General features: G+C 36.8%; 5 protein-coding genes across 8 annotated transcripts; 4 read left to right on the top strand and 1 right to left on the bottom strand.

Moving 5' to 3' along the window:
- Positions 1 to 1,716: 1,716 nt before the first annotated feature.
- On the top strand, positions 1,717 to 3,679 carry LOC9317526 (vacuolar protein-sorting-associated protein 37 homolog 2). 2 transcript variants are annotated; one of them, XR_002332572.1, is made up of 7 exons: positions 1,717 to 1,854; positions 2,235 to 2,408; positions 2,708 to 2,795; positions 2,899 to 2,938; positions 3,019 to 3,065; positions 3,148 to 3,263; positions 3,360 to 3,679. XR_002332572.1 is itself a non-coding variant. In XM_002881414.2 (7 exons), the coding sequence occupies exons 1-7, from the start codon at positions 1,841 to 1,843 to the stop codon at positions 3,521 to 3,523; spliced, it is 648 nt and encodes a 215-aa protein (XP_002881460.1). In that variant the 5' UTR covers positions 1,719 to 1,840; the 3' UTR covers positions 3,524 to 3,679. The 2 variants fall into 2 exon arrangements, 1 of the variants encoding a protein (XP_002881460.1); XM_002881414.2 differs by having other exon boundaries at positions 1,719 to 1,854; positions 3,143 to 3,263.
- Positions 3,680 to 4,286: 607 nt separating this feature from the next.
- LOC9317525 (aspartic proteinase-like protein 2) lies at positions 4,287 to 7,743 on the top strand. 2 transcript variants are annotated; one of them, XM_021028211.1, is made up of 11 exons: positions 4,287 to 4,742; positions 5,059 to 5,073; positions 5,195 to 5,324; positions 5,415 to 5,662; positions 5,768 to 5,995; positions 6,491 to 6,653; positions 6,733 to 6,806; positions 6,902 to 6,998; positions 7,096 to 7,159; positions 7,247 to 7,318; positions 7,417 to 7,743. In XM_021028211.1, exons 1-11 carry the CDS (start codon positions 4,450 to 4,452, stop codon positions 7,569 to 7,571), a joined length of 1,539 nt encoding a protein of 512 aa, XP_020883870.1. In that variant the 5' UTR covers positions 4,287 to 4,449; the 3' UTR covers positions 7,572 to 7,743. The 2 variants fall into 2 exon arrangements, with proteins under 2 accessions (XP_020883870.1, XP_020883871.1); XM_021028212.1 differs by lacking the exon at positions 5,059 to 5,073.
- Positions 7,744 to 8,034: 291 nt separating this feature from the next.
- On the top strand, positions 8,035 to 11,309 carry LOC9315688 (polyadenylate-binding protein 7). Of its 2 annotated transcripts, none has more exons than XM_021028210.1 (10): positions 8,035 to 8,380; positions 8,795 to 8,913; positions 9,000 to 9,193; positions 9,310 to 9,563; positions 9,649 to 9,755; positions 9,836 to 10,025; positions 10,119 to 10,387; positions 10,463 to 10,594; positions 10,659 to 10,793; positions 10,900 to 11,278. In XM_021028210.1, exons 1-10 carry the CDS (start codon positions 8,149 to 8,151, stop codon positions 11,104 to 11,106), a joined length of 1,839 nt encoding a protein of 612 aa, XP_020883869.1. In that variant the 5' UTR covers positions 8,035 to 8,148; the 3' UTR covers positions 11,107 to 11,278. The 2 variants fall into 2 exon arrangements, with proteins under 2 accessions (XP_020883869.1, XP_002881458.1); XM_002881412.2 differs by having other exon boundaries at positions 8,037 to 8,380; positions 10,668 to 10,793; positions 10,900 to 11,309.
- Positions 11,216 to 12,687, bottom strand: LOC9317524 (protein CHUP1, chloroplastic). The gene is made up of 2 exons (XM_002879574.2): positions 11,865 to 12,687; positions 11,216 to 11,783 (listed from the first exon to the last, which is right to left on the bottom strand). Exons 1-2 carry the CDS (start codon positions 12,600 to 12,602, stop codon positions 11,334 to 11,336), a joined length of 1,188 nt encoding a protein of 395 aa, XP_002879620.1. The 5' UTR covers positions 12,603 to 12,687; the 3' UTR covers positions 11,216 to 11,333.
- A 1,657-nt stretch (positions 12,688 to 14,344) lies between these two features.
- On the top strand, positions 14,345 to 16,084 carry LOC9317523 (late embryogenesis abundant protein ECP63). Its single transcript, XM_002881411.2, has 3 exons — positions 14,345 to 15,316; positions 15,396 to 15,574; positions 15,671 to 16,084. The coding sequence occupies exons 1-3, from the start codon at positions 14,438 to 14,440 to the stop codon at positions 15,945 to 15,947; spliced, it is 1,335 nt and encodes a 444-aa protein (XP_002881457.1). The 5' UTR covers positions 14,345 to 14,437; the 3' UTR covers positions 15,948 to 16,084.
- Positions 16,085 to 17,522: the final 1,438 nt, after the last annotated feature.

Below are 17,522 nucleotides of genomic sequence, written 5' to 3'. Positions count from 1 at the left end.
TAATCTCTATCATAATTATTTTGTCCGAACTGAAAAATGGCACGATCATACTAATATGTTTTTATATTTTAAAATTTGATTTCGAGACTGAAATTTGAATTAGCTCATATCCCGAAACATTCATTGACAGTGTTCGAATGTGGAAAAATGTTAAACGAGACTTGGTCATCATTAAATTACGCGGTGTTTCCACCAAATAAAATAAAACTACGCGGTGTTAATCTTTCCAATCTTAAGCTGACCGGCATGCATGTGTTTGTATCTAGAATCCAAAACGACGCCGTGTATCTCTAAAAGTCAAAGAATTGACCGTTAAAAGCCGACAAGGTCTCCTGATTCAATGGGGGCTTTTAAAGATCTGGCCATGTCCGTAAACGGAAACAGTACTTCAGATGTACTTCCGGTCAACTCAATTAAAACCAGATCAACTAATCATTCATTTCTTTTCCAAATTCTTTTTTTTTTTGTTATGTTTTATAGTAAGTCGCATTTTCATTTAATGAGAGCTAGACATCAGATATAACAAATGCATGCATGATCTTTGAATTATTGCTCAACTCTAATAGGCAGACTCTAACCAGAAACCACTAGTTTTTTATTTGATGATTATTGTCCAACAATTCTATATATTTATATTTATTTACAACGTTTGAAGATACTATCATATGTTTTGTTCTCAATCTCACTACTTTAATATTCCACAGTGAGAAATAAGAGAAATGAAAAAACGACACCTCCAGCACAAAAATCTCCGAGCACAGTTGTTACATGTGGTGATTAAGAGATGATATATATGAACTATTTGAAAGGAATCATTTAAACGATTCACAATGTGCAGTGTTTTCCACATAAACATATTTTCATTTTCTGTTTTCTGTCCCATGTAGTAAAAAGTACCGCAAATCATTTCAACAAAAACACATTTTATTTTGAAGAAATAATTGGTAGATCACATGTTTAAAGAACGTGAAATTTGGGCTGACATAAATAGACTAAACTTTTGTAATTAAACCGGACAAGCGACGCTTGAGCTTTATTTGATTTTTTGGTTTTTTAAAGAAGTCAATCAAGTCGAATTAAAAAAAAAAAATGTCACTTATCTCCCATTGCCAATTTTTTCTTAGGAAGAATAAGAAAGCCATTGTATTGTTCGTGGACAAAAGAGTGCTTGTTCTCGAACGGGGCCAAAAAATCAAACGGATTGATTCTATGGAAACCTCTACTTGTCTTTTGCGAATTGAATTTAGAACTTCTAAAGTACTAACAAAAATGGTTAGTCTTGAGAAAACACCCCGAAAGTCCACTTTGATATATATATATATATATATAATTTTTAAAACTAGAAAGATGCATAAAATACAATTTCGCAAAAATCAACTAGTATGTCAAACAACAACAATAGATCATTTGATAAGGAAACACATAAAGTCCAAGCACACACGTAATGAAAGTTTTGACTAAAAATACTAAAATTGTATTTTTCAATGATTTTACATAACTTCAAACATATTATCACCCAAAAATGTTACTTAGTTTTATTATATATACAAAAAGAAAATAAGCTAAAATAAGTTATGTTGTTGCTCATTTGTGTAAAGCATGTAAATTGATGCGATAGGAATTAGGCCGACTACCCCATGATGGGCCAATAATAAAGGCCCATTAACTGTATAACTTAGCAAGTTAGATAACATGAAACGAAGAAGAAAGGTCGTTGGCATAAAGAAGAAAAAACGATTTTGAGGCAATTTGCCGATTCCTCAATCATTTTATCTGCTGAATTAGCAGCAACTTTTTTTCTTTTCGAAATCGAAACCACTTTCGGTGGACTCTACGAACCATGTTCAATTTCTGGTAACATCAATTAACTTTTGATGATCTGATTTGTGATTTTCCGATTTTGTTACCTTCTTACGCAGCTCGAATCTAATTTTGATTATGATCGTTTATGGGGAATTTCAATTTCTGTCTGTCTGTTTATGCATACCGTTAATGGCTCTTCGTTGAGATTCTTGCTTACTTGAATTCTCTAGAACCACTGATTGAGGGTTAATTTATAGGTTGCTGCTAACATATCTAGAACTTTCTGATGCATATTGTGAAAGCTTTGTTGCTGTGTTGGTCTCTTTACAATAATTCATGAGAGGGTTTCTATAAAGATGACTAGATTTGAGTATTCAGATAATCAACTAAGTATTCATGAGAGGTTTTTTGTATTTTGTGTAAAAAATCAGGGGATCAAAAGAACAACAACAAGGGCAGTCTCCAGAAGCGTCTGCAACCCCGTGGTATTCACCATCTCTGGTCACTTCGCCTAGCTCATCCCGGTCTCAAACATCAGGGCAGATTCCGCCACATGTTTCACCAGGGGAAGCCGCCGGCATTATTGCCATTTTAAAAGACAAAAGGTTAGCTTTCTAATTCCTTTAAATCTTTTTGTTTGCCTCTTTTGTGTGAGACTTTTATGTATGTGTATGTTATCATTTGTCTTATGTCACACATTTCTTTTCTTCTTCAATCTCACTTTCGACGAATATTGAGGTACATGAAAGGACGAGTTTGGGTAATTGGTACTTTCAATATTTTGGTTGCTGAAATTCTTCTCTGTGATTTTGTCTTGTGTTGCTAATTTAAAGGGAATCGATTTCTGTATTTGCCAGCTCAGTATTGTGGTCTTGTATGCTTACTTTTGTTACCTTTGCTCTAGTGTGGATGAGCTCAGGAAGCTTCTGTCTGACAAGAATGCGTATCAACAGTTTTTGCACTCGCTTGACCAGGTCACTATTCAAAACAATGTAAGTCAGAAACATGAAGTTCATTTGTCTTAAGAAATGTAGCTTCTTCACTAATTTCGTTTTTGAGATGATAAACCTGTGCCTTTTTCTTTATGTTCATCAGATAAGAGAAGAGCTTCGCAAAGAAACATTGCATCTAGCTAGTAAAATCTCGTAACTTTATCTAACAACGAGAATTCTATTTTCACCGACAATCTAAAACAGTCAAATGCTAATATAACAGGAGAAAACTTGGAGAAGGAACCACAGATAGTGGAGCTCAGAAACCAAGTGGGTACACTATTCATATTCGACTCTGTTATTTGAGAATGAAACTTTTCGACGTCTGTATAATCTTTTTTTAACAGTGCAGAATAATCCGGACATCCGAGCTTGCGACTGCTCAAGAGAAGCTCAATGAGCTGGAGAATCAAAGAGAAGAGATCCTCAAATTCTACTCTCCAGGTTCTCTTCTTCATAGACTTCAAGGTAAACCATTAGTTGCTTCACTCAGTATCCTTTATGTGTAACAACAAAATGATACAAGTCGGTTTCTAATACACAATCCCGGTTTGTTTATCGCAGATGCTATGAACAAGGTCGATGAAGAATCCGAGGAGCTGCAACAGAAGTTAATGGAGAAGGATATTGACACAGCTGCATTTGTGCAGAAATACAAAAAGCTAAGAAGCAAGTATCATCGACGGGCTTTGATTCATCTCGCTGCTAAAACTTCATCTATCAGTTGAGAAAACGAAGCTCTTTTTGTTTCTTTTCCGTATGTGTAAGTAAACAAAAATGGTTCAAAGTCGAGATCTATGTACGAGATCAATATATCATTGTACTATTTACAGACTCATGTTCTCTATGAATCTGAATCTTCTAATGTTATGTTCTTCCTGGTTTGGGTGTGAAAAACAACAAATGCACAATTATGTTCAGAGTCTGACGTGGAATGTGTCCAATTTTGTCTTCGTTTAGGAAGCTAACACCACAATTTACCAAAGCCTCATTATTTGACGTGTCCTTTTGGATCATGAAGACTAGCACGACTCACCTACAAGTCAATTTTAAATAATAAGTAAACCATATTTTAACTTATTCATATAATTTTCTGGTAAGTACTCGAAGGTGGTCTTACGAGTGGTGACTAATTTAATATAAGCCTCACTAACCTAAAAACTGCTCAGAAAATTTGTCTAAAGATTTGCGTATAAGAAACTTAATTTCTCACAATTAATAATAGCGAAAATATACAATTTGGTTGCTCCAAATCTAATCATTTAAGAAAATTTCCCGGTTTACATGCTCAAATTTAACAATTTCATATTCTTCTTCTTTTATCTCATTGAGAAAATTAAGTAAAGAAAAGGAAGATAAAGGAAATACGTAAAAGGAATACAATATACCAATCGTTAATTTATAAAATAGTAAAATCAACCAAAACCGAACCAAACCAAACTAAACCGAAATTAATAATTTGGAGTATATAAATTTCCTTAATCACCACTATCTCCGCTAAAACATTTGAGAACGTCTCTCTCTCTCTCTGACAGTTCTTTTTGTTTTTCTGTCTCTCTCTCTCTGCTCGATGCGAAGAATCGAGCATTTGTGTCGCTCTCTGTAACGTGTGTCTCTATCAGGAATATAACCAGAATCTCAACGAGCTGCTTGAATGCGTATCTTTCGTTCCCTGATGTTGGCGGTGGCGTTAGCGTTGGCTTTGGCCGTGACTGAGCTCGCAGCATCGCCGTTACCTTCGGTCTTTGCGAAATACGCAGCTGGTCCGGCCAAGATTCTTCCTTTACAAAGGGCTTTTCCACTAGACGAGCCGGTGGAGCTGAGTGAACTTAGAGCGCGTGATCGTGTCAGACACGCGCGAATCTTACTCGGCGGTGGTCGTCAGAGCTCCGTTGGCGGCGTCGTGGACTTCCCAGTTCAAGGCTCCTCCGATCCTTACCTCGTAGGGTAAATCTTTCGTCTTGGAATGTTTTTTTTTTTTTTTTTTTTTTTTTTAATTTCTTGTTTCAAGCAGAAATCGGAAATGTCTTTCCTTTTTTCCATAATTGGATTGATTCAAGATCATTTTCATTAAATTCTCTGATGAAATTGAAAAAGTTTTCATTGTGTTTTCCTTGTTTGTTCCTTTAGTTAGCCTTTGGCTTTATCTTGTGCCCTGTGCTTTAGAAAGGTTTTTAATTGGAAAAAAAAGTAGATTTTGAAATGCTATCATTACGGAGAGATCTTATTGAGTTTGTCTCCTATCTTTTTTCTTTTTTTGCAGCTCCAAGACGACTATGTATGTCACATTTGCACACACTCTGTTATTGGAGTTCTAATGGAATTTATCAGCTTTTTTTCTTTGTGGACAAATCTTCTCTTTTGTGATATATTTGTATCCTGTGTCTGTTTCTTGGTAGGCTTTATTTCACAAAGGTCAAATTAGGTTCTCCTCCTACAGAATTCAATGTTCAGATTGATACTGGAAGTGACATCTTGTGGGTTACTTGTAGTTCTTGCAGTAATTGCCCTCACTCTAGTGGACTTGGAGTAAGTAGCTTTGTCTTAATTTTTTACTTGGGATTAGCAACAGAGAAGTGTGTAGGGCTTATCCTTTCTCTTTTTTCAAATTCATTTCAGATCGACCTTCATTTCTTTGATGCTCCTGGTTCCTTCACTGCTGGCTCTGTTACTTGTTCAGATCCGATTTGTTCTTCAGTTTTTCAGACGACAGCTGCTCAATGTTCTGAGAATAACCAGTGTGGTTACTCCTTTCGCTATGGCGATGGAAGTGGGACTTCAGGTTACTACATGACTGACACGTTCTATTTTGATGCGATTTTGGGAGAGTCTTTGGTTGCAAACTCATCTGCTCCCATTGTTTTTGGGTGAGAGCTTCTTCTAATAAAACACTGGCCCTTGTGTTTGCATGAAAGTGTATGGCATATCAAAGATCTTAAACTTTGTAAATGATTTTCTTTTATTTGTAACAGCTGTAGTACCTACCAGTCCGGGGACTTGACAAAGTCAGACAAAGCAGTCGATGGTATATTTGGATTCGGCAAGGGAAAGTTGTCCGTTGTTTCTCAATTGTCGTCAAGAGGGATTACGCCGCCAGTGTTTTCTCATTGCTTGAAAGGAGATGGTAGTGGAGGTGGTGTATTTGTCCTTGGCGAGATATTGGTCCCAGGAATGGTTTACAGTCCTCTCCTTCCATCACAGTAAGCTCACTAATCCTTCTTTTTAATTTTTCACTCTTAGATTGTTTCTTTTATCGTATTATGCTGGCACAACCTGAAATTGTGATAAATCTTTGTTTTAGTCTAATGCATGAGCATTATATGTAGAGGAGGTAGTTTGTAAATTGTAGTGGATCGTAGCTGTGTTGACAGCTCAGCAACAGTCGTTGAGTTGGTTAACTAGGGAGCTAACATGTTAAATAATAAGTTGGCAGAATCAGCTGGGGCATTCTGAATTTTTCTAGGATTTGAGATTGGGAATTGGGCCGAGAGTAGAGTTTTTCTCATTAATCAAGTCTCTCTGTAATATGTAGTTCTTTAATAAATTGGAATATATGAGTTAACCAGTTTCGATCATAACAATTTGCTGCCTCCCGATTGAGTCAATCTTTTGCTGCCCCAACTGGTTCTGAAATAGTTGAGTGGCATGTGATACTGATAAGAGAATCTGTTTTATCTTTTGATTACGTGCTACAGGCCTCACTATAACTTAAATCTGCTGAGCATTGGCGTGAATGGACAGATACTGCCCATCGATGCAGCAGTGTTTGAAGCATCAAATACCCGTGGAACTATTGTTGACACGGGAACCACTTTGACATATCTGGTGAAAGAGGCTTATGACCCTTTTCTCAATGCTGTAAGTTTGTGTATATTTTCTGTATTTTGCATGAGATTGTGGCTTTCACATCATGATGGTTTTTGTTTCGTGTCTGCAGATATCAAACAGCGTGTCACAGTTGGTCACACTGATCATTTCTAATGGAGAGCAGTGCTATTTGGTCTCGACTAGGTATGTCTCCTCATCTATAACTGCAATGTTAAAATCCTTTTCTTTCTAGATCAAAGTTAAGGGGAGAGTTGTCTTGGTTTTGTGTGTTTGTGCAGCATAAGTGACATGTTTCCTCCAGTTAGTCTCAACTTTGCTGGTGGTGCATCAATGATGTTAAGGCCTCAGGATTACTTATTTCATTATGGTTTCTATGTAAGCTCTTCTGCTTGTTATATGTACATAAAACTAGTAAAACTAAAATAGTCTGGTTTTATGCAATCTTCTTACTTGGTCTCTTCTATCATAACAGGATGGTGCGTCCATGTGGTGCATTGGTTTTCAGAAAGCTCCGGAAGAACAAACCATTTTAGGAGGTCAGACACTGAGCTTTAAAACCGGATGATTACCGAACTCTTCTTGTTTCAACAGTGTTTATATATCTGTCCTGTTTTGTTTTGCAGATCTTGTACTTAAAGACAAAGTCTTTGTGTATGATCTTGCTCGGCAACGGATTGGATGGGCAAACTATGATTGTAAGTATAAATAATCTTATAGTCATGTCATTTAAGGAACTCTAGTCATTGGTTATCTTCATCTGAACTTAGAAAAACTTGTATTTCGTTTTTGACAGGTTCGATGTCTGTGAATGTATCGGTAACTTCAGGAAAGGATATTGTAAACTCAGGCCAGCCATGTTTGAACATCTCGACAAGAGAAATACTCTTAAGATTCTTCTTTAGCATCTTAGTGGCTTTACTTCTTTGTATTTTCTTCTCATTGACGTGAATTTATAGAATTTGTGGGTTTGTTTTAGAGTAGTGTAGGCTGATTTTGTTGTGTTCCTTTTGATTCTTTTCACCATTATCCTCGTGTATCCTCGCTTACAGTAACTAGTATAGTGCCTTTTAATTGTAGATCAGTCTCATTGTGAAGGAAATATGGTTACTTGTAACTATAATACTGCAGGCCTAAAACGACAATTACTAAAGCAAATCAGTTTAGTATTAAAAAAATCAATCCAAAACTTTAGATAAAACTGAATAATTTTCTATAACACGTTTTATGAAATTAAAATAGTCGCATAAGGGTAATAATGTCTTATTTCGAAATGTGACAAAATTTCAGATTACTTTTACAAAAATATCCAAAAAAAATAATCATCAAAACGAAACGGCACGAGTCGCGACGAAACGGCACCAGAACAAAAACGCTAGTGAAGGGACTAATATAAAAAGCTCAGGAGAGGACTAACGTAACGGCCTCGTTTCGCGATTCTTGTCATCATCTTCTTTCTTTCACTCTCTCTCTTTCTTTCTTTCGTCGTTTAGTGCATTTGTGTTTCCTCAGAGGAATCAGAGCGAAAATGGCGACTGTTCACGCTGCATTATCTGCGGCGGATGCTTCTTCTTCGGGATCGAGTTCTCCTGTGACGGCGTCGCTATACGTCGGAGACTTGCACCCTAGCGTCACCGAAGGTATACTCTACGACGCGTTCGCCGAGTTCAAGAGCTTAACTTCTGTTCGTCTCTGTAAAGACGCTTCTACTGGTCGCTCTCTCTGTTATGGCTACGCTAACTTTCTCTCGCGTCAAGACGGTATACTCTTCTTCCATCTCTTCGATTTCGTTTGGATTTTAGGTTATTGTGAGCCGTTTCGTTGATTATCTTCGTTTTTGTATCATGTTTCGCTTATTGCACATTTGGAATGCTGATAATCGGTGAAGAATCTGTGTTTATTTGTCCGATTTTCCCGGGAAAATGTTACTTTCTTCTCCAATCCTTATTTATTCATGCACTTCTACGGATTTCTCTTTGATTTGTTGTGAAACGGAGACGGATCTTGTTGTAAACTGATCACGCCTTTGATTTCTGATATTTTCACTGAGATTTACGTTTGATTAGAGCATTTTGTTTAAAGAACATGATGTTGAACTTCAAAGATGTTAGTGACAGTATCTTTAGGCTTGATTAAGATCTTGTTTGATAGTATCTTTTCCTTCAATTGTGCAGCTAACCTTGCCATTGAGAAAAAGAATCACAGTCTGTTGAATGGAAAAATGATTCGAGTAATGTGGTCAGTTCGAGAGCCAGACGCTAGGAGAAATGGGGTTGGAAATGTCTTCGTTAAGGTAGTATTTTAACTCAAATAGATGGATAATATTTTCATTGTCTGATTAAATGTTGTTGATGGTTACTATCGTTTTTATATGGTTAGAATTTGCCTGAGTCAATCACCAATGCGGTTCTGCAAGATATGTTCAAGAAATTTGGGAACATTGTTTCCTGTAAGGTTGCAACTTTTGAAGATGGAAAGAGTCGGGGATATGGTTTTGTTCAGTTTGAGCAAGAAGACGCCGCACATGCTGCTATTGAGAAATTGAACAGTACCACTGTTGCTGGCAAGGAGATGTAAGACTTTCCTACTTATTGGTTCCAAGATTTGTGTCTTTGGATTACGTTTAGAATGAGATATCTGCTTCTACCAATGGTTTCCAAATCTGAATCTCTGGAATTTTTTGATGCAGCTATGTTGGAAAATTCATGAAAAAGACTGATCGAGCAAAAGCTGAGGAAAAGTACACAAACGTGTACATGAAGAATCTCGACGCAGATGTCAATGAGGATCTTTTAAGGGAAAAGTTTTCAGAGTTCGGGAAAATTGTTAGCCTAGCAATTGCAAAGGATGAGAACGGATTATGTAAAGGATATGCATTTGTCAACTTTGACAAACCAGAGGATGCAAGATGGGCAGCAGAAACAATGAATGGAACACGATTTGGTCTGATGGATCTGTTTCTTTTCTGAGATAATAATACTGCATTAAGTTTTGCAAAGTTATTTAATCTTTTGTTTCTTCTTGATAGGTTCAAAGTGCCTATATGTAGGAAGGGCACAGAAGAAGGCAGAACGGGAGCAACTGCTAAGGGAACAATTTAAAGAGAAACATGAAGAACAGATGATGAAAGCCAAGGTATTACCATAGAGTAAAGCCTTTGTTAGTTTGATATGATATTATTCTGATAGTTGACTGTTTCTAATTCTGAATTGAAGGTGTCGAACATATATGTGAAAAACATCAATGTTGGTGTTACTGAGGAGGAGCTGAGAAAACACTTCAGTCAATGTGGGACAATCACTTCGACAAAGCTGATGTGTGATGAGAAAGGAAAAAGCAAGGGATTTGGATTTGTGTGCTTCTCAACACCTGAAGAAGCTATTGATGCTGTGAAAACCTTTCATGGTAAGCTGCAGGATCATAATTTGTTGGTATATAATGGATATATGACATAGCTCGTAGTTCATCTTATCATATGATTATTCTGATGCTTCGTAGGGAAAATGTTTCATGGGAAACCACTATATGTGGCTACTGCTCAAAAGAAAGAGGACAGGAAGATGCAGTTACAGGTTCAATTTGGGAACTGTGTGGAAGGAGGAGGAAGCAGCTCTTCAGCATCTTTCATACCAGGGACATACGCTCCTCTCTACTACACAAATACTCATCCCGGGATGGTATATCAGTCATACCCCCCGACGTGGAAGTCTGCTAACATGATCAGTTCTTCATACCCTAACTCTCAAGCACTCACATATCCTTCAGTGGTATAGATTAATATTATTACTATATATTGAAAGAATATTCATTATGATAATGCCTGACACGAAGATCTCTGGTAGGTTGGCAATGCGCCAAGAAAGATTAAGCAGAACAGAAAAGGAAAGTTGGATAGGAATGCTGTTTCGTATGTGCCAAATGTGTATCAGTCTACTCAAATGCTTCCTTTGTCAAGAGATTTTTCGAACCAGCAGGTATTTGGTTTTCTTATTACCTTATACATTGTGTAAGATGGTACAAGTTATAATTTTTGTAAAGCATATGCAGCTTAACAGAACCTACGGTCGTGGGAAAGAAATGAAGAAACCAATCCAACAAAGACAGTCTGAAACAATTGTGATGGAGAAGCAATTGCTCGGAGAGCTGCTCTACCCTCTTGTGGAGAAACTCGAGGTTGGTGTACTTGAATTTGATCCTTATGTAACTTTTCACATCCTATTTGTTATATTGATAAACACTAGATCTATATGCAGTGACCTTACGTATCATTCTTTTGCAGCCCCAACTTGCCAACAAAATCACAGGGATGCTTCTGGAAATGGACAAGTCGGAATTGCTTCTTTTGCTGAAATCACCACAAGAATTGGCTGTTAGAGTCGAAGAAGCGTTTGAAGTTCTGAAATCAGCCAAGACAAATGTGACCGGTCCTAACACTCTTCGTTCTGATTTCTTGGCGTCTGGCATTGCTGGTGTTTCGATTAAGTGAAGGACAAAATGAAAAAAAAAACTTGTTACCTCAGTTGCTACTTGCAACACAAACTCTTGTGGGATTCTTTTGTTTTTTTTTTTCGGTATTAGTTCTTGGATTGCTATTCTACTTTGGTTTTATTGTCTTGTGTGAAATACATTTTCATAAATGATTTCAATGACTATGGGAATTGTGGAGAAATGATGAAATATTCATGATCATGCTTCTTTTGTAAAGCAATGCTATTACACACTAGAACAAGACCTTCTTGAATGAAATAATATTCGTTCTTCCTCAGGATCCACTGTCAAAGAGTGTCTTCCGAAACATCTTTCCTCTGCTTTTGATTTTCCCTTCTCATTTCCTTCAACCCATTTCTTCAGCTTCTTCATCAACCTCTTCCTCCTCGAAGATTCATGATGATGATTATTGTGACAATCTTCATGTTTCTCATAAGCTACCGACATCAATGCCTGAGCAGCATCTGCTTGAACGTTCTCTAAACCCATCTCTTGCAAGTTTCCATTTGGAGAAAACATGATTTCCCCAAAATTGGCTCCATTTCTCATTACCTCGTGTCTCAAACAAGCATTGCTCCATCTCAGGTTGATCACTTCCTTCACTCCATTTGCATAATCCTTCTTCAATTCCTCATACTCTTCTACTACCCTTGTATAATCTTCTAGACTCACCATCTTCTTAAAACCAAAAAAGTGACAATAAACATAACATTAACTGAAATCATTAAATCTAGAATCGCATATATCAACACTAACCTCTGATGTTAAATTTGAAGATTTTATGAATAATTCTTCCTTTTCCTCTTGCAGCACATCAACGTAAGCTTTCATGTCTTTAACTTCACCTTCAAGTTCTTTCAAAATATAATTCTTCGTCTCCAATTCATCAACACACTTCAAGAACTCTTTTTCCACGCCAATAATCCTCCTGCTCTTCTCGTTAGCAACTCGGTATAACTGCTTTGATCTTCTCCTAAGCTTCTTTGCTTTCCCCTCAAGCAGCCCATTCTCTGATCTCAACTCTTGGATTTCTCCCACCAATTTGAGATACACAATCACCAAATCTTGTCCCCTCTTATGTTCTTCCTCCATCGCTAAAACTTCTTTACGGAAGAAATCTAATTGAGATTTCTCAAGACTCAACATGCTTTTATGCTCCATAAGCATCACTTCTTGATCTTTCAAGTTACAAAACCGCTCGAATTGCAACTCCATCTCGTATTCCTTCCTTTTAAGCTCCTCGAATCTGGATTTTAAACTGAGAATCTCTTGCTTTTGATGATCCACGCTCTCTGTTTCTTCTTCCTGATCATTTCTTCTGCTAGGTGATGAAGAAGACTCCGGATTGCTTGTAGAAGAAGTTACCTCATTATCTTCATTCCGAGACACAAACCTAGCCAAAATCAAACCAGTTGCTGATAATACAATGGCAACACAAACTCTCAGAATCACCGGCTTCATAGCTCCTCCATCTCTTGGACCTGAACCATCCATGAATCTCTTCTGGTACTTTCAACTCCAAAGTCTTTCTTCCTGACTAAAAAAGAATCCTTTCGGTTATATGATCGAAACACAGACTAGAGAATTGATTGATCAATCTTGTGAGGGTTTGATCAAATTTAAATGGTTTATTATAGGAATCATGGTCTTTTTTAAATATTTATTTACTCCTTTTTTGTTGTGGAGGAGACATGTCTTGTAAGATTATTCTTTTCCCTTGCCTTTTTGTTGAGTTTTAAATAAGAAAATTAACAGAGATCGTTTGCTTTTTGACCATTGCTTTTGCTTGCTTACTCGTTTGGGCATCGGATTCTCCACTTACACGACATACGTGTGTACTCATACTCACACGTACCTACATGTTATGAATGCTATGCTGCTAGCTAGGAGTTCCATATTATTATATAGTTGATTCAATCGAAACTCATAACTAAATTTTTTCTGATTTGATCTGATCTAACTATTTAATTACTTGAAATCTTATGGTCCTCACGTTAGTGTATATCATATTAACGAAAAAACATGTAGAAAACGTGACCGATTTGGATGATTCGGGATCAAATGCGGGTCACAATGCTGTCGGGGAAATAATAAAAAATGACGTACCTAATTATGTATAAAACTACTCTATATGAGAACATGATTAACGTGATTACCTTTTTGACAAAAAAGGTTAACGTGATTAATTCTCTGTATCTACACGTACTAACTTGAATTAAGTAAAAAATTAGAGAAAATTTGGAAATAAAATCCAAACTGTTCGAATGAACTTATTTGTATCCTTCCAAGAACCGTCATAATGATAATTTGATAACCGAATTAATCAATGTTCGGCTCTATCCAATGAAAACTTGCATCCTTGTTTCTCTAATGCTTGTTCCAAATTATAGCCTCGATAATTTTGATGTCTTAGCAACATTGGGTGGAATACGATAGATATATCCGTTTGAAATTTTGTTCTTGCCATTTTTTTTTTATATCCTTCCGATTTATTCTGCATTTAAAAATATTATTTATATCCGGTATAAAATTAATCAAATATTTAGTTTGCATATCCAATAGTTGAATATATGACCTGTTTCTAAAATATTTTAAAGATAGCATATAAAAAATAAACAAAATTCTAAAAAAACATGTGTATTTATGTATATATTAGCACTCGTTACACACCTATCTATATGTTTTAGTCTTTTAAAGCAAATAACAAAATAAATCTTAGAATCTAGCAATCACGAACCGTATGGTCAGTACGTCTCAATATATAATAAAATCTATGGCAAAACCAAAAAAAATTTAAACTTTTTAATAATTAAAAACAAACATTTTGGATTTTTTTCTTTAAAAAACTTTTTGAAATTAATACTTGGCATTTGCCTACATTCCTTATGAGTAGAGATGGGCCTGCGTGCATATGTTCATGATCGAAATGTGATAAAATGAAACAAGAGATCATTAACCATTTCATCTCACATTTTAATTTCCTCGAGCAGCTCAAATTCTGATATCAAAGATTTATTAGAACCGACCGTCAATACTTGCTTGCTTATGTCTTAACTCTTAAGTCATGCTATGAACACTCAAGAATCAAGATCCATGCATGAAAAGTCCACGTGTCATAGTACATTCCTAGAAGATGAAACTAAGTAAATTGTACGTGGCAGCTGTTGTGTCCTCCTATCTACCACGTGGCGTCTCAACAGAAACAGAGCACTACTATAAGAAGCAACAAAAGCAGCTCAACTGATAGCACAAACAAGAAAGATTCTAAAATCGCAAAAATTCCGAACTCAGTTTTTCTTAAAAAGTTTCAAGCAATCGAGGAAAAAGCAATGGCGTCAGACCAACAAAAGGCGGAGAGAGCTGAGGTTGCGGCGAGGCTCGCGGCTGAGGACTTGCATGACATTAACAAATCTGGTGGTGGTGATGTCACAATGTATAAGGTGACGGAGAGAACAACGGAACATCCACCGGAGCAGGAGAGGCCCGGTGTGATAGGATCGGTGTTCAGGGCTGTCCAAGGAACATATGAGCACGCAAGAGACGCAGTAGTTGGAAAAACCCACGATGCGGCTGAGTCGACCAAAGAAGGAGCTCAGATAGCCTCAGAGAAAGCGGTTGGAGCAAAGGATGCAACCGTCGAGAAGGCTAGAGATACCGCTGATTATACGGCGGACAAGATGGGTGAGTATAAAGACTATACGGTTGATAAAGCTAAAGAGGCTAAGGACAAGACTGCAGAGAAGGCAAAGGAGACCGCAAGTTATACAGCGGATAAGGCGGTGGAAGCAAAGGACAAGACGGCGGAGAAGATGGGTGAATATAAGGACTATGCGGTGGATAAGGCAGTAGAAGCGAAGGATAAGACAGCGGAGACTGCGAATTATACGGCGGATAAGGCTAAAGAGGCCAAGGACAAGACCACTGAGAAGATGGGTGAGTATAAGGATTACACGGTGGACAAGGCCGTGGAAGCTAAGGACTACACGGCAGCGAAGGCTATTGAAGCAAAGGATAAGACAGCGGAGAAGACCGGAGAGTATAAGGATTATACAGTGGAGAAGGCGACTGAGGGAAAAGATGTTGGGGTGAGTAAGCTTGGAGAGTTGAAGGATAGTGCAGTGGAAACAGCGAAGAGAGCTATGGGTTTCTTGTCTGGGAAGACAGAGGAGGCCAAAGAAAAAGCTGTGGAGACCAAAGACACTGCCAAGGTATAGTTTCTTGAAAGGTTATTTTAATGTAAATGAAGAGTATATATGGTTGATATAACATGGTTGTTTGATAACATAGGAAAACATTGAGAAAGCTGGAGAAGTAACAAGACAGAAGATGGAGGAAATGAGATTGGAAGGTAAAGAACTCAAAGACGAAGCTGGAGCAAAGGCCCACGAGGCATCTCAAAAGACTAGGGAGAGTACTGAATCGGCTGCTGAAAAAGCCCAGGAGACCAAAGATTCTGCTGCTGTTAGGTAAATTAAGAAATGCCAATTTTGTTATATCTTGTCATGTTCTTCAAGTTCGAGGGTAACGGTTTAAATTAACTAGTTTGTTTTTTGATGTGATAGGGGCAACGAAGCAAAGGGGACTATACTTGGGACATTAGGGAATGTAACGGAAGCCATAAAGAGCAAACTGACGATGCCATCAGACATTGTGGAGGAGACACGCGCGGCACGTGAGCATGGAGGGACGGGTAGGACGGTGGTTGAAGTCAAGGTCGAAGATACAAAGCCGGGTAAGGTGGCGACTTCACTGAAAGCGTCGGATCAAATGACCGGTCAAACATTCAACGATGGTGGACGGATGGATGATGGCGCTCGGAAAGATAAGGGAAAGCTGTGAGATACTAGAAAATGACATGTTTTTTGGGTCTTTGTTATGTATGGATGGATATGTCTGTTGTAGCAGATATACATTTTCAAGATAATTTCTAATTCCCGTGTTTGTATTCTTATTTTGGAAAAGAGAAGCTTTCTATTTATGCTTATTATGCATCTTTTTTAATACTAGTTTCTTATAAAAAAATTGTGACTTAAAAATCATGGAAGCAAATTCTCGTGGCTTTTAGAAGATTGGTTGCTATGCTAAATCACTCGAGTAAAAACTCTGTTTTTCAGGTACTAGTGGGTTCTATAAGTTTGAGCTACCAAGACTATATTTTTCTAAAGTTCTTTTTTTTGATTAATTTGAAGTATTTTTTTTGGTAACCAAATATTATATGACCTTGTTTTGGTAATACCAATTGTGAGGAAAAATATTTTTTGTGTGTTTTTTGTTGTCCACATTTGTAATATACTGACACCAAAAGTGGTCGGCGCATTGTATTTATGGAAGCCTAAAAATACTCGACTAACGTAATTATGTGCTTTGATATCAGACTATGTGAGATATTCCTATGGCTCCGGCGAATTACGATCACTGATTTGTTGATTGCCGTTACTTTTTTTTTTTTTTTTTTTTTTTTACAGCAATTGCCGTTCTTATATAAGAAGACACATTGGAAACAATAAATAAAAAGGTTGTCGTGTTCATGGAGGAGTCCAACCACCACATGGGTTCGATTAGCCTCTCCTTGCATATCTTGTGGATCAAATTCTCCAAATCACTTACATCGGGCTTGTTTGTTTCTTGTCTATATGACTGTATGCCATTTTTAGTTTTCCAACTTACTAATTAGCTCTAGTTCAATTTTACATATTTCATTAATAATGTTATTAAATCACAAAACAACATGAGTTTTGTTCTAGCCTACGCGCCATCTTTACTTTTGCAACCTAGAAAGTTCTGATAAAATTTTATACATTTGGCATTAAATAATGTTAGGAAATCACAAAACAACTTGAGTTTTATATCAAGCCAGGGAGATTAATACTCCCTTTGTTTCAAAATACATAAGAAGTTTAAGGTAAATGCACACATATTTAGGTTATTTATTTTTTTTTAAAAACATCATTTATATTTAGTTAAAAAAAATTCAACCAATACTGCAAAATATAAATAGTCATAAGTGATCAAATGCATTTAAATTAACATTGAAACTTGTAAAACATCTTATGATATGAAACAAAATAAAATTCCTAAAACATCTAATATAATGAAACAGAGGGAGTAGCATTTGTTTATTCACTAGTTTCAGTTGTTTAATGGAATTAAACATTCATAATAGTTGAAGAGAAAACTGAGTAACAGACGAAGAAGATGATGAATAATTCTGTTATTTCTCTTAAGTGTTGATTACAATGTGAGACTCTATTTATAGTGGAGTGTTCCGGTTATCACACATGATTTCCCGGTTTACACTAACCATTCTACTATACCAATAGCCTCCCTCAAGATGAGACGTAAATCGAAAGAAGACTCATCTTGCTCAAAAGAGAGTTGAACAAAGCAGGGAACAAAGGTTTTGTTAAAATATCT

This window comes from Arabidopsis lyrata (genome assembly GCF_000004255.2).
Source record: "Arabidopsis lyrata subsp. lyrata unplaced genomic scaffold ARALYscaffold_4, whole genome shotgun sequence".
Taxonomy (NCBI): domain Eukaryota; kingdom Viridiplantae; phylum Streptophyta; class Magnoliopsida; order Brassicales; family Brassicaceae; genus Arabidopsis; species Arabidopsis lyrata.
This window is presented reverse-complemented; position numbering and strand designations above follow the sequence as displayed.

Coding starts and splice junctions, on each gene's coding strand:
- LOC9317526 (XM_002881414.2), top strand. Junction 3,066..3,142: donor TAGTGGAGCTCAGAAACCAA/GTGGGTACACTA, acceptor TTTTTTTAACAG/TGCAGAATAATCCGGACATC. Junction 3,264..3,359: donor TCTTCTTCATAGACTTCAAG/GTAAACCATTAG, acceptor TGTTTATCGCAG/ATGCTATGAACAAGGTCGAT.
- LOC9317524 (XM_002879574.2), bottom strand. CDS start 12,602: ATGGATGGTTCAGGTCCAAGAGATGGAGGAGCTATGAAGCCGGTGATT. Junction 11,784..11,864: donor CTTCAAATTTAACATCAGAG/GTTAGTGTTGAT, acceptor GGTTTTAAGAAG/ATGGTGAGTCTAGAAGATTA.
- LOC9315688 (XM_021028210.1), top strand. CDS start 8,149: ATGGCGACTGTTCACGCTGCATTATCTGCGGCGGATGCTTCTTCTTCG. Junction 8,381..8,794: donor CTTTCTCTCGCGTCAAGACG/GTATACTCTTCT, acceptor TCAATTGTGCAG/CTAACCTTGCCATTGAGAAA. Junction 9,564..9,648: donor AATGAATGGAACACGATTTG/GTCTGATGGATC, acceptor TCTTCTTGATAG/GTTCAAAGTGCCTATATGTA.
- LOC9317523 (XM_002881411.2), top strand. CDS start 14,438: ATGGCGTCAGACCAACAAAAGGCGGAGAGAGCTGAGGTTGCGGCGAGG. Junction 15,317..15,395: donor AGACCAAAGACACTGCCAAG/GTATAGTTTCTT, acceptor TTGATAACATAG/GAAAACATTGAGAAAGCTGG. Junction 15,575..15,670: donor AAAGATTCTGCTGCTGTTAG/GTAAATTAAGAA, acceptor TTGATGTGATAG/GGGCAACGAAGCAAAGGGGA.
- LOC9317525 (XM_021028211.1), top strand. CDS start 4,450: ATGCGTATCTTTCGTTCCCTGATGTTGGCGGTGGCGTTAGCGTTGGCT. Junction 6,999..7,095: donor TATTTCATTATGGTTTCTAT/GTAAGCTCTTCT, acceptor CTATCATAACAG/GATGGTGCGTCCATGTGGTG. Junction 7,160..7,246: donor AGAACAAACCATTTTAGGAG/GTCAGACACTGA, acceptor TTTGTTTTGCAG/ATCTTGTACTTAAAGACAAA.